Below are 13,532 nucleotides of genomic sequence, written 5' to 3'. Positions count from 1 at the left end.
TATCGATTATGAGCAACAATGAACAACTATAATTAATTGCATTGCTCTCAAGATATCGTCAGCATAGCAATTCTACAACCAGATCTATTAGCAACAGATCTAACCCAACTGCACATAATTTCCTGGGAAAACACCGGTTTGACCATTGTATCTACCAGTCCACCAGCCGTTAGCATCAGCAGTCTTCTCCACTACTTCAATCACAGCACCAGCTGGGAAAGTCAAATCGCCCTGAGCTTGTGCTGTGTAATCATATAATGCTGTACAAGTCTGACCTCCCGCCGTGGCCGCAGGAGTAGGAAGAGCACCATAAGTAGGGGGAGCGGCAGCCACAGGAGAACCTGCAGCAGCACCGTAGCCAGTAGAAACTGGGGAAGGAGCTTGACCATAACCTCCATAGGATGAGGTCCCAGTACTTGCAGGGGTCTGCTGGCCATACGCTCCATAAGCAGGAGTAACGGGGGCTGTAGTACCAGCCGGAGGTTGGCCATAAGCACCATAAGCTCCAGGGGCTGCTGGAGGTTGGTAAGCACCCAGCGCATTTTTATAGTCTCCATACTGAGGCTCCTGTTGGCCGTATTGACCAGCAGTATATCCTGGTAACTGTTCCCCGTATCCTGGAGCACCAGGAACCCCTCCTGGAGGAGGACTATTCAATGCATGGCGTCTTTTAGTAGCTTCCAATTTGGACTTGGCGTGGCCCACCTTAAAGTGGGTTATACCTATAGCATCGGTCTGTTCCTCGATGTTGCCCTTTTTGAAATTGTAGGCCTCTACGATATCAGTGGATAAGTCAAAGTAGGGAATTTTCAACTCCTCCATACGGTTGTACAACGTATAGAATATGTTCAATTGCATGTAGTAGAAACTGACAAATAGCGGTCTGATGAAGTCCGCCTGCATCTGGAACAAGATGGGCAACTCGGTCTTCAACATATCATTGTAGTAATCGTATTCCTGCTGAGCAATAGACACTTCCGCCTCTGCATTATACATCTTTTCTTCGTCCTTGGCAGTTCTTTCCTTCTTATCCTCGTACTTCTTGTGAGTTCTCTTGTGACGATCCAAATCCACCTGCTTGTGGTCACGTTTAACAGCCATCTTTCTGATGGACTGGATCACCTTCAAAAGCTCCTGGGCCGGACCAACAATACGCTTTTCAATAAGTTCCAAGTCTGGCTTCAATGTTTCCTTCAACTCTTTAACTACTTCTCTGTATTGGTCGGCGGCCTGGATACCCTCGGGATTATCCTCGGGGACAGTAGAGTTTGGGTCCGACAACCGACCACTAATGGGTTTGTAGATTTCCTCAATGGCCTTGGAAAAATCTATCTGGTAGTCCAACATCCCATTAACGGCCAGAAAGTACCGCTTAGACTCGTCACTCAATTTCTTGGTTTCCATCTCCAATTCTTTGAATCTTCGTTCAGCATCCTGGTAGACAGCATCGCTTGTGATGTCTCCCATATTCATCTTTTGACGGAAGTTCTGGGGAGCCCGGACGATCGTTTTCTTGAGGCCCTTAAACGACATTTTTGAAAATAGTTAATGGTAATACAATAATTGTTTCAATTGGAAATAGTGGGGCCACAATATCGACAAATCTATCACCAAATTGCTATTAAAGCACGACTGGTGAACGTCTAAACACAATTGTTGATATCTATCTGAAGAAGACGAAGTGCCACTACACTAAATTGAAACGGCCCCTTGGCTTGGGGAAGGACGGATGATGGTGGTCGTGCGCAAGTCAAGCAAATACGGTAACAATAATCAACATTTGGGTTCCGGCTCCTGCAGGTTCAATTTCTATCGTTTTTGCAACTAGGCGCTGAAAATTCAGTAAGACTTCTATATATTCATGTCATTTTATTTGTTGATTTTAAATATCGTCAGATCCTATCATGTATACAGTTGATGTCAAACCATATTGGGCGAATAGCCAGAGCTTTAGTCAAACTGCCATTCGGCCGCTCCTTTTGGGTGCAAATGTCGCCTTCTTTATCCTAGTGTTTCCACTAATGTTAATTCAGTTCACCACCAGAAGCCTTTTGTCATCTTTAAATGCCAAGGCGACCTTCATATTCACTCTTGTATCTCTTCCTTCCACTTTTTTGCTGCCCTATCGTCCGGTTCAAGCCTTTGCTACGACACTTATGCAGCCCTTCAGCGATCTTATTGAACAGTTGCAAATAATTGTTACAAACTTTTTGCAAGACCTCAGACTGAGCCCCGAGAGAGCAGAATATACATTCGATCGATATTTCATCCATTCACCATTTTGTGTCTTGCGCAAGTTAAATCCCAACAGCCAGAAAGTAACATACCAGTTTAAAGGAATACCTCTTGGTAAGTACGACACGTTTGAGGATTACCTTGTAGCGAAAGAGGTAACTCTGTTAGCCTCCGCTTCTTCAGAATCTTACTCTACGCCCAATGTCACAGTTTCCCAAGAAGTCACTGACCCTCCCTTGCAACATGTAGCATTTGAAGAACCACTCAAATTTGAGTCCCCACTGTTGAAACCTTCATGCCCTTTGGTGCCACTTCCACAAGCTGTAAATGTTGAAGTGCCAGCTGCAACCAAAAAAGTTCCCATTGCCCCAGCTTCACCACTACAACAGAAATACCCTTACATTTCAGGACCTCGTTTAAAGAAGGAACCAAAAATTGCAAGAAATAATGTACTTCAACGTCGGCAAACTTCAACTCCGCAAACTCAAGCATTACAGGTCAAAGGAGCAAAGACTGGAGGACCTGTGAAGTACATCAACATTCAATTACCAAACAATAAAAAGTCCAAGGTTGTGTTGAAAATGGTACCCAAGACCAAAGTTGATTACGGTGCACCTCCCTCGGGTCTAGTTTCCCATAGGATAAATAAGTCAATCGATCCTAATGAAGATCAGGAGTATATTGACTTAGTGATCAAGGCTATTCAAGAGGTTTTTCCAACCCCAGGTTACGATGATGGGTCTCTTGCACCCATCATACTCCGGTTAGCATGGCATTGCTGTGCAACGTACGACATTTCTACTGGCAATGGAGGATCTAATGGAGCTACCATGAGATTTGTTCCGGAGATCACCGATGAAGGCAATACTGGACTAGACATATCCCGTGCTGCCCTTGAACCCGTGAAACAGAAATTCCCTCGGATCAGCTATTCTGACCTCTGGACATTAGCGGGTAAAGTAGCCATAGAGTCCATGGGAGGACCGGAGATTCCATGGACTGCAGGTCGTGTTGACTGTAGAGATGACCGACATGTTCCCAGTAATGGGCATCTACCTTTTGCAGATAAAGATGCCGGCCATATTAGAAGTACTTTTCAGCGAATGGGATTCGGAGACCAGGAGGCTGTTATTTTACTCGGAGCACATAGCTTAGGTAGATGTCATAAAAGGTTTAGCGGATGGGAAGGAAAGTGGACGACAAACCCTATCCAATTCTCCAACGACTTCTACAAGGTCTTGGTGAATGAGAATTGGCAGAAGGGTACTGTACCAGAGACTGGTAGGGAGCAATACTTCAATGAAGATAAAAGTCTCATGATGCTCAACACTGATATGGAGCTTCTTCGGGACCCCGAGTACCTCCGCTGGGTTATCGTGTATAGTAGAGACGAGCAAGCATATTTCAGAGATTTTGCAGCTACATTCGGCAAGCTCTTGGAATTAGGAATACTGAGGGATATCAACGGCCAAGTTCTTCCTAAAGCTGAGTTCTTCTATAATGAGAAATAGAATATATCAAATGTATACCTGAAATATCAATTACCTTTTGGTAGCACCTATGTGTACCTTTGAATCTATTATCTCTATCGTCGCCTTTCCATTCAGCTTGCTTCCCATCCTGGGTTCTAGCAATCAGCAAAATCTACCATGAAGTAGTCTCTAATTATCTGTTTCGTTGTACCATGACAGCTCATAACCTTGTCCCACGCTTGATCTATTTTGTGATCGATGTCACCAAATCGATATCCAGTTTGCAAGACACCTAACTAAATTCTATATGATGTACAATATCCTATGTTGTTATAAAACTTTGTCAAACCTCTTTTCTAGTTGTAACACTGTAAAGCCCTCGTTAGTAGCCACAAAGCTAACACAAAATATAGTCTTATTAAAAAGACTAAAAATCATCAGTACTCGTGGCTTCATGTGTCTACAACTTTCTAAGGATATCACCTAAGATTTAGGTCAAATCGACTGGTGGTTTTAACCCTCTGAACTTCCGGTGTGGGTTAGAAGAAGATTTTAATACTCTGTAGTAAAATATTAGATTTTAATTTGCGCCAATCGTAAAATATCACATTTAGTTAAGCGAAGAATTTCCTAAATTCTGTACAAGTCATGTGCTGTACAATACAAGATCAGAATCAGCATTGGACAGCTTTACGAGCACCAATAATTGTCTATGATCATCACAGGAATACTCCACCTTATCTTTTGACCCTTAAATCCGTTCTGATCTATTGGCTGCGAAATTAATGCCCCACTAAATGCTCATAAATCCATTCTCAACTGCCACAGTAAATCGGTCCCAGTGTCAAAAAATTATCTGCCCATCAAACTTCGCACTGGCGATTAGCGCACTACCCCACTTACCGCATAAATTTTCTCAGGTGATGTTGCACCACTATTTTTTTTTTCACAATTTATCGGACCAGACTGATTTTTAAGATTGAATTTTTGAGTTTGTAATCATTTTCAAATCTTCTTTTTCTGGAGAACCAGCGCTACAACACCATAAAAACACATGGCCAGTGTCATTCCTAAGTTGGAGGATTACGACGTATTTCCTCAGTCGGGCTTCTTGCCCCAGAGTCTTCCTCTTGAAAGACTTCCCCAAGCTTATTACTTGCCATGGGAGAATTTGGTCAACAACTTGCCCTCTCTCATTTTGACCAAGCGAGTCAGGATTTTGGTGGACAAATTGCCCCTTTTGACTGTAGACAACTTAGAGTCCGAGGAACAGTACAGAAGAGCCTATCAAATATTGGGTTTCTTGTCGCATGCCTATATTTGGGGAGCCGATGAACCCATGAACAAGTTGCCCAAACAGATTTCCGAGCCATGGGTTCAGGTCTCTGAACACTTGGGCTTGCCTCCAATTGCTACCTATGCTGGTTTGTGTTTGTGGAATTTCAAGCAGATTATCCCCACCGCAGAAGGCGAGGATATCTGGGACTTGGACAACTTGACCACCATCAACACCTTCACAGGTTCTATTGACGAATCGTGGTTTTATTTAGTCAGCGTCTATTTCGAGCACAAAGGTGCTTTCTGTATCAAAATGGGAATGGATGCGCTTGAAAGCGCATATCGTGGCGATACTGCTCAGTTGATCAAGAACTTGCAGAATTTGGCTGAGTCTATCGACCACCTTGGCTCAGTATTGATGAAGATGGAAGAGATGTGTGATCCTCACGTTTTTTACTTTCGTATCAGACCCTATTTGGCCGGTTGGAAGAACATGGCCGACGTTGGCTTGGACAAGAACGGAATCATATATGGCTCTGAGACCAAGCCCCGTGCATATTCCGGAGGTTCTAACGCCCAAAGCTCGCTTATTCAATTCTTGGACATCTTGCTAGACGTCAAACATTACTCTACAGGAGAGAGACCTATTCCACATCAGAAACAAACCTCACAGGATGACAGACCCGAGAATGGGTTCATGAACGAAATGCGTAACTACATGCCCGGTAAACATCGTGAATTCTTGCAGAAACTTCAAGAAGCTTCCAATATTAGAGACTATGTATTGAAGCATGGAGATTCGTGCCCCGAGTTGCTCTTGAGTTTTGATGCATGTTTGGCCATGCTCAAGCTGTTCAGAGACAAGCATATCCAAATCGTCACCAGATATGTTGTGTTGCAAGCCAAAAAGACAAACAACATGGGCTCGTCGTCGACGATGAGATCTGGCTTGGCCAAAAAGAAGAAAAACGGTGCAGAAGAAAAGGGAACAGGAGGAACCTCATTATTGCCATTTCTCAAACAATGTAGAGATGAAACTGGAGATCCCGCGGCTGGTAACTGGGGTAAGAGAATTCTCAGCGATGGTGTAATGAGATTAAAGTACTCTAAGCCCAATGGAATCAACGAGGATTAGCTAATGAGATACGATTGAATGTAGTCAGGAAGGAAAAAATGGGAAGAAATGAAGTATATAGACAGTAATTATAATAGAATCATTCTGCTTCAAATAACGCAGACTATGAAATACACAACTATGATGCAACAGTATTGATAGATAAGAATCTATAGTAGAAGTAGTAGAGCTCTAAAGAGGATTTACATGGAACTGGTATTCGCTACACTAGGCTAGCCACTATTCGACTACTTCAAATGTGTTCAAGTACAAATGATCAATTCTCGACCATTTTGTTAAACTAAAATTTCTTATCTGTCATACTTTACCATCTTTGAGTTAGTTCGTTATATCTTTTTATATCATTTTCGCTTTTCTCTCCGACTATCCTATACCCACACCACTACTGTTCTTATATCATGCTACCTTTTTGAGGTACAGCTTTTTCGCAGCCTTATCGCACGGAAAAAAATTTCAGTGTCAGGCTGAAAAATTTACAGACGAAATCCCATCTCCGCCATTTGATAATTTTCACCAAACGTGTGTATGTTTAGCAGACTTGTGTCCACAGTATTCCGTACCACGAAAAGAAGGATGTCGACTGAAACTGCTGCCAGTGCTGCTGAAAAAATAACCGGAGCCAATGCTCTTGCTGCTGCCAAACCAACCAACCAGAAGTCTTCGAAGAAGTCCAAGAAGCAAGATGCTCAGCAATTTCTCTTGAAAACACCCAAAGGTACCAAGGACTGGTTTGACAAAGATATGGTTATCAGAGATGCCATATTTGGTTCGCTCACTTCGTTGTTCAAGAGACACGGTGGTGTAACTATTGATACTCCAGTATTTGAACTTAGAGAAATCTTGACGGGAAAATATGGTGAAGACTCCAAATTGATCTACAACTTGGAAGACCAAGGTGGTGAATTGACATCATTGAGATATGACTTAACTGTTCCATTTGCCAGATTTGTAGCCATGAACTCTATCAGCTCTATTAAGAGATACCATATTGCTAAAGTGTACAGAAGAGACCAGCCAGCTATGACCAAAGGTAGAATGAGAGAATTCTACCAATGTGACATTGACATTGCAGGTAACTACGATTCTATGGTTCCCGACTCCGAGATCTTGAGCATCGTTTGTGAAGGTTTGACCAACTTGGGCATCAACGAGTTCAAAGTTAAGTTGAACCACAGAAAGATCTTAGACGGGATCTTTGAAGCCTGTGGAGTCAAAGAAGAATACGTGAGAAAGGTCTCGTCTGCTGTCGACAAGTTGGACAAATTGCCCTGGGAAGCTGTCAAAAAAGAGATGGTTCAAGAAAAGGACCAGCCTGAAGAAGTTGCCGACAAGATCGGAGAGTTTGTCAAGGTCAAGGGTTCTATTCGTGAAACCTTGTCTTTTTTGAAGTCCAGCGAATTGTTAGCTAATAACGCTTCTGCTCAGAAGGGTATTGAAGAAATGACTACCTTGGCTGACTATGTCGACGCCTTTGGCATTGGTGAGAAGATCAGCTTTGACTTGTCGTTGGCTAGAGGGTTGGACTACTACACTGGTTTGATCTATGAAGCTGTGACTGAAGGCTCTGCTCCTCCAGAAAATGCTGATGAGTTGAAGTCCAAAGCCCAGAAGAATTCCAAGGATAAGGAAGTCGATGATGCTTCTGAATACGTTGGTATCGGTTCCATTGCCGCTGGTGGTCGTTACGATAACTTGGTAGGAATGTTCTCCAACGGTAAATCCATTCCTTGTGTAGGTATCTCTTTTGGTGTGGAAAGAATCTTTTCAATCATCAAGGCAAGAGCTGCTAAACAGCTCGACAAGATCGGCTCGGCGCACACCCAGGTGTACGTGATGGCTTTTGGGGGTGGAGAAGGTTGGAACGGATTCTTGAAGGAAAGAATGGCTGTCACCAACCAATTGTGGCAGGAAGGAGTAAATGCCGAATACTTATACAAGGGCAAGGCCAACATCCGTAAGCAATTCGATGCTGCTGAAAAGACTGGCGCTAAGGTTGCTGTCATTCTTGGTAAAGAAGAGTATCCAGCTGGCCAGATAAGACTCAAGGTTTTGGGACAAGGCGCCGAAAGTGACGAAGGGGAATTGATCAAGGCTGAAAATCTTGTTGAAGCCGTGAAGGCCAAGTTGGATTCGTTGAATCAAGACGGTTTGGACGACATCACACGTTTGATTAGAGCCATTTAGATGTACATAGTCTCTTCTTATCATGTTTATGAAACAACAAATAAAGCAATATAAACTTCTTTCTGGTTATCTAACTATCTACAACACTAATGTACATACAACCCTGCATTATGTTTGCCAGTTCTCAATTTTCTTGTTCAGCTTTGGTTCTCAGCTTTGGTTCTGATCAAGATTTCTAATTCTGGAACCGTGTCTTTCCTTGCCTGTTCTTCTTACTCTGTTCCACAACGTGTTGACGTCGTTGAACATAAAACACCAAATGACTCCGCACCAAGAAGTGACTTGGGGCAAGGGGTCGTAGAACTCGGAAGCTATTTCTCTAAGTTGCGGCAACTTCGTCCAGGCAATGTAGGGGAAGTCGTGGTGCTCGTTATGATAGCCTACATTCCAGGTCAAGAGGTTCAACGAGCCGTAGTATGAATACGTCTCTGCAGGAAGCAACTCCTTGCTGATAGTGATTCCATCCTTGCGCTCCTGTCTGGGCTTATTATTCTCGTTCAACACATAGTGTTCAGCGATGAAGTGGCCAGCACAAGGATGCAAAGATCCAGCCAAGAACGAACTCATGATGAAGTATGCAAGTGCATTCCAGCCCCACGATTGAACCATAACGTAATCTGTCGCAATCTGAACTACAATGTTCAACAAGTGTATGTAAGTGAATTGAATCTGCGTGATGAACATTGGTCTTAAGGCATAGAAGAAGATCTGGAATGTAGCGAAAAGAACTTTTCCGAGTAAGTTAGAGAGAAACATAGCTTCAAACTTTGTAGGTAAGTCTGTGTCGAGGTAATGGTCTCCCATGAACTTGTGATGCAATTGATGATAGGGCTGGAATGACGCCGAGTACGGAACTCCAATAGGGAGATTGGCGAATATGGCAAAAATCTTATTGTGAAGCGGTTTCTTGAACAACAAGTTATGGGACAACTCGTGAATAGCAAGAAAGAGGGCCTGGTTGGAAGTAGCTCCAATTATGTAAGCTAACGCCATGAACTTCCAGGCAAGAGGACTAGTATCCCTCAAGTAATAAGCAACTAAAAACTGAAGCAACACAACTCCTAGGACATACCATTTGGTTTTGGTCTCATAACCAGTAAGCTTGGCGACTTCTGGATATTTGGCCAAGATCTGCTTACGACGAAGAACGTGAGGTTCAGCTTCTTTGGTCCAGTAGAATTCATTGAGCACTTCTATGGGAGCATCGGCCGCAGGAGTAACGAAAGTGTAGGTCTGGTTGGACACTCTGTGTTTGATCGACTCCATAGTAGACATTTTCAGTGTGCCTTTAAGTAACGAATGAAAGAAACAACAATAAGAGATTGTTCTGTATTGTGAGAGTTGTTGCCTCAACTGTATGGTATTCTCGATGTAGCTGTCACTATAGATCGTCTGCTCTAATATGATAGATGTACTGGTGATCTAGGGTTGTCTAACTTCAAAAAAGCGAGAGTGGTATAGAATTTTTCACTTGGTTATGAGCCGAAATACGAAACTCACAAATTTATACGACCGCGTACTTCTATAGAACGTGAATACTGGATACTTCTGTATGCTTCAGCCGAATAAACCGATCTTAACTGGTGTTGCTATTATAAAAAGTCACACCATGATCATCAAGCCATAAACTAGCACTAACACGAGGAGCAGCAAAAATTTCTGATTTCGTATAGACGTGCACACAGCGCGATCAGAGATCGAGCCCGTTTGGGGCTGTTAGAGTTCGCTATAAGAGTAAAGATCCGTTCAATATGCTGAAGAAATTTCGATAGTATTCAACATTGTAGTTATATATTAAGAATTAATTACATTGCCTAATGTTGTGGATTCAGCATTAAGCGTTCAAAATTTTGAAGGCAGAAGTTACTGTAGCAGTAAGATATTGTACTATAGAGCCTTCACTAGTAGGCAAATTGACTTGATCGTATTGCTTCAATATATCCCGGATATGTACAGATTTTGGCTTCTACCATATACTAAATGCTCTTCTATGCGATTGCTATTAGGGCCGCTGGTTTCCAGTAGTGTTGTTTGGAAAGACCGGAGGATAGTACTGCTGCGGCTGCTGGTAGTACTGAGCGAAATGCTGGGGAAAACCAAGCTGGGGCTGCGATTGTGGTTGCGCTTGCTGATGAAATGGTACTTGCTGTGGAGCATATCCTGGGTTTATTAAAGGACCGTATTGCTGATCAGGATTAGGATTAGGATATTGCCCATTATATGGACCCTGGTATGGCATTGGAGGAGGATAGCCCGGTCCATTGTAGAATCCATGATGTGGGGCTCCCATATATGCTCCTTGATGTGGGGGCATCGGAGGAACACCAGGCATAGGCATCGGAGGAACTTGGTTGGATGTCGGAGTAAATGAAGACTTTGAGCCGCTGCTGGGTGAAAGAAAATCGGGAACCTTGAAATGATCAACGGAACTGTCGCCTTGTGGATTACCCTTACGCCAAATGCTAGCAACCAATGGACTGCTCTTTTCAGCTTCATTTACATTAAGCTTGCCGGCAATAGGTGTTTCAGTGCTAGGACTTTCAATCCTTGATTTTGGTTCTGTTTCTGTGTCTGTATTACTGATATCGCCATTAGAATTGACATCCGAAACTGTCATTTCTTGTAATCTACTAGTGTGGTTGTTGATAAATGATTCAATCTCTTCCAACGACTTTGGTGCGTTCTTATACAACAGATCCAGGTTACCTTCAGAAGATGAGACTTTCGCATCAGCCGAATGTTGATCACTTTCACTTTCTGACGAGATAGGAGCTTCCGTTTTGACCTCCTCGAGCATGCTTTCCTTGCTACCTACTTCTACTGTCTTTTCCTTAGTTTCCTTCTCCAGCCTCTTCAACAACGTTTTGCCAGTCTTTTCCTGTTTGGGTTGTTTCCTCTTCATCTGCCTCCTCTCTGGGTTTGGTTCCTCCAGAACTACACCTTTTGTTATTTCAATCTTGGATTGAGAATATTTGGCTCCTAGAGGTTCTTGAACCAATTTATAAGAAAGTAATACGACACTTTGAATTCTCGCAAGATTCTCGTAGCGATTAACCTCAACTTGGACAGCGTTTGTTAGATCCAGTTTACTTTCTATTTTTGTAAGCCTGGCGATAACAGTTTCTGGTAAAAACTTGGGAATTCCGAGTTCATTGCAGTAGCAGGAATAGTCACCATGTAAAGCATCAATATTGGATGCTCCGAACAAGAGATCGTCTTTAAAGTCTCTGAATTGATTTCTGATAACAATAAAATCTTTGAACATCAAATCTTCCTGGAAATAATGACTTCTGAGAGGCCGTGTGTTTAAGAATATCAACTGGCCAATGGAACTTCTTGATTGGGCGTATTCAGTCCACACTTTATCGGGGATATTTAAACTATTATCTTCTAAGAACTTGTTCAGTACTTGTACAATCTTACTCATGGTTCTGTGTTTGTCTTGGAGACTTCTGTAAGCTCTCTTGTTTTCTTTGATCCAATTCAAAATGAGTCTAAAGCATTGAAGAGAATTGGTAGCACTGATTTCGTTTAATTCAACGTCAAGCAAATGAGTACAGAATTGATCAATATAACGATAAGTGAATCTATCGAGATTTAAAGTAATATGGTCATCAGCACCAGGTTCCGAGGCTCTTTTCTCAGACAAGTAGTAAATCGAAATGAGGAAAACCAACTGATTAAGGAAAAAATTGGAACCATCCTTGCCCTCCGAAAGCAATTTGCTAAATGACGACTTTAAATGACGAGATAAAGTATCCTCTAGTTTGGAAAACGTTGTTTTCTTGATGGTCTTATAATCAACCTGATGTTCTTCAGGATCATACAAATAGAGAACTCTGCAGGCAAGCATCGTATTCAAATCATCCTCCATTGTAGGCTCGGTTTTAGACCTACCACCATCAAAGCGGTCACTATTGATACGGTTGAGTTTGGCCACGAAAGGTTTCTTCCTTATTATCGACTTAAAGTTATTCATTCCAACTTGAAAATTGCCAATTCTGGTTAATGTTGATCTCAAGAACCAAATGCATGCTTCAAATTGTTTGTTCAATGTATTGCAAATCATGCCAATATGATTATATGGTTCGTTCAATGCTGGTATCAAAACAATACAGAGCTTGTAAAATTGAATTGCCTTTTCATACGTTGGCTCTTCCAACAAAGACTTCTGTATTGTATTCAATTCGCGATTATTGAAGAATGCTTTGTTCGACAGGCATGGCACTACAAAGCTGTTTTCTATCTTCGACTTATGACGAGATATATCCCCCAATATAACCAAACACTTGTGACACAAGAACAAAACATTGGCCTGAAAATTAGTGTTGGAAGTCCTAATAGCTTTAGGATTGGGTTGGAAATTGAAATGCTCAGTAAACTTTCTAGGTAGCAAAGGAATATCATAATGCGTAGTGAAGTAGTTTAATAGCGAAATGTAAAAGTTGAATAGCTGTTTGGTGAATTTTTGTAGCTGATCATGAAGTTTGCGCAGTTCTACTGGCTTTACCTTAAACTTGCCGGGTTGTCCTTCATTGACACATCTACTGAAATTTGCATTAACACTTTTGTAGAGGTCTTCGTGAAGCTTCTGGAACAACTTGAGTATGGGATAATGGAATTCTCGCCATATCAAGTCCAAGTAAGAGCCAGTATTGAATTGCAATTCCAATTGATTGTTGGGTAAGTCATTCTTGTCCTGTTCTATATTGGAATAGTAGTCGTTCAAGTCAGCAAAGATTCGAGCCTGGAACTTAGTTCTAATCATGCTGTCAAACCCAAGCAACATCGAGCTGTCGAAGTGCCGGTCAGCTAGCAAATCATGGAGCTGAGTCTTGTACCTGGCGAATTCATCAAAATCAGACGAATGTGCCATATTCGTTGATGGGTGCAAAATTGGGGGTCAAGGGTATTGGATCAACTAATATGGTGATGGATAGGTAGTTGATATTTTGTGGAGAGATAGGTATTATTGCATTGTTGCAATAGGCATAGGCAAAATTTGCAAAGTGTTCGACAAATATGAAACCAACTGAAAATTCAAATCAGATGGAGACGACAATACCAGTAAAAATAAACTATGAGAGTTATCTGCTTCTGGTTAAAGTTGCAATACAGTGAAAATGCTATCCTGTACTAGAAATTGATATTATGGATTTCAAGACGCTACGGAAATTTCAACGTCTGCAAGCTTTCCGAAGCGGATCTTTCGTATGTTCCATTGATTG

General features: G+C 42.1%; 6 protein-coding genes across 6 annotated transcripts; 3 read left to right on the top strand and 3 right to left on the bottom strand. All coding sequences in view use genetic code 12, as the record gives it.

Moving 5' to 3' along the window:
* Positions 1-99: 99 nt before the first annotated feature.
* PICST_67177 (cytoskeletal binding and regulatory protein) lies at positions 100-1,629 on the bottom strand (the record flags this gene model as incomplete). Its single annotated transcript, XM_001382716.1, has 2 exons — positions 393-1,629; positions 100-275 (listed from the first exon to the last, which is right to left on the bottom strand). Exons 1-2 carry the CDS (start codon positions 1,531-1,533, stop codon positions 100-102), a joined length of 1,317 nt encoding a protein of 438 aa, XP_001382753.2. The 5' UTR covers positions 1,534-1,629.
* Positions 1,630-2,530: 901 nt separating this feature from the next.
* CCP2 (cytochrome c peroxidase) lies at positions 2,531-4,258 on the top strand (the record flags this gene model as incomplete). Its single annotated transcript, XM_001383235.1, has 2 exons — positions 2,531-2,558; positions 2,926-4,258. The coding sequence occupies 2 exons, from the start codon at positions 2,531-2,533 to the stop codon at positions 3,744-3,746; spliced, it is 849 nt and encodes a 282-aa protein (XP_001383272.2).
* Positions 4,259-4,744: 486 nt separating this feature from the next.
* BNA2 (tryptophan 2,3- dioxygenase) lies at positions 4,745-6,247 on the top strand. Its single transcript, XM_001383234.1, has one exon. The coding sequence runs from the start codon at positions 4,762-4,764 to the stop codon at positions 6,118-6,120; it is 1,359 nt and encodes a 452-aa protein (XP_001383271.2). The 5' UTR covers positions 4,745-4,761; the 3' UTR covers positions 6,121-6,247.
* Positions 6,248-6,682: 435 nt separating this feature from the next.
* On the top strand, positions 6,683-8,372 carry HTS1 (histidine tRNA synthetase). The gene has a single exon (XM_001383233.1). The coding sequence runs from the start codon at positions 6,694-6,696 to the stop codon at positions 8,302-8,304; it is 1,611 nt and encodes a 536-aa protein (XP_001383270.1). The 5' UTR covers positions 6,683-6,693; the 3' UTR covers positions 8,305-8,372.
* An 82-nt stretch (positions 8,373-8,454) lies between these two features.
* On the bottom strand, positions 8,455-9,570 carry FAD3 (fatty acid desaturase (DSD1); the record flags this gene model as incomplete). Its single annotated transcript, XM_001382715.1, has 1 exon — positions 8,455-9,570. One exon carries the CDS (start codon positions 9,568-9,570, stop codon positions 8,455-8,457), a length of 1,116 nt encoding a protein of 371 aa, XP_001382752.1.
* Positions 9,571-11,467: 1,897 nt separating this feature from the next.
* On the bottom strand, positions 11,468-13,462 carry PICST_81589 (predicted protein; the record flags this gene model as incomplete). Its single annotated transcript, XM_001382714.1, has 3 exons — positions 11,952-13,462; positions 11,664-11,891; positions 11,468-11,591 (listed from the first exon to the last, which is right to left on the bottom strand). Coding segments are annotated over exons 1-3 (1,581 nt in total), but the record flags the coding sequence as incomplete, so codon positions are not given.
* Positions 13,463-13,532: the final 70 nt, after the last annotated feature.

This window comes from Scheffersomyces stipitis, chromosome 2, assembly GCF_000209165.1.
Source record: "Scheffersomyces stipitis CBS 6054 chromosome 2, complete sequence".
NCBI lineage: Eukaryota > Fungi > Ascomycota > Pichiomycetes > Serinales > Debaryomycetaceae > Scheffersomyces > Scheffersomyces stipitis.
The sequence above is the reverse complement of the archived record's forward strand: the minus strand, read 5'-3'. Positions and strand labels throughout refer to the sequence as shown.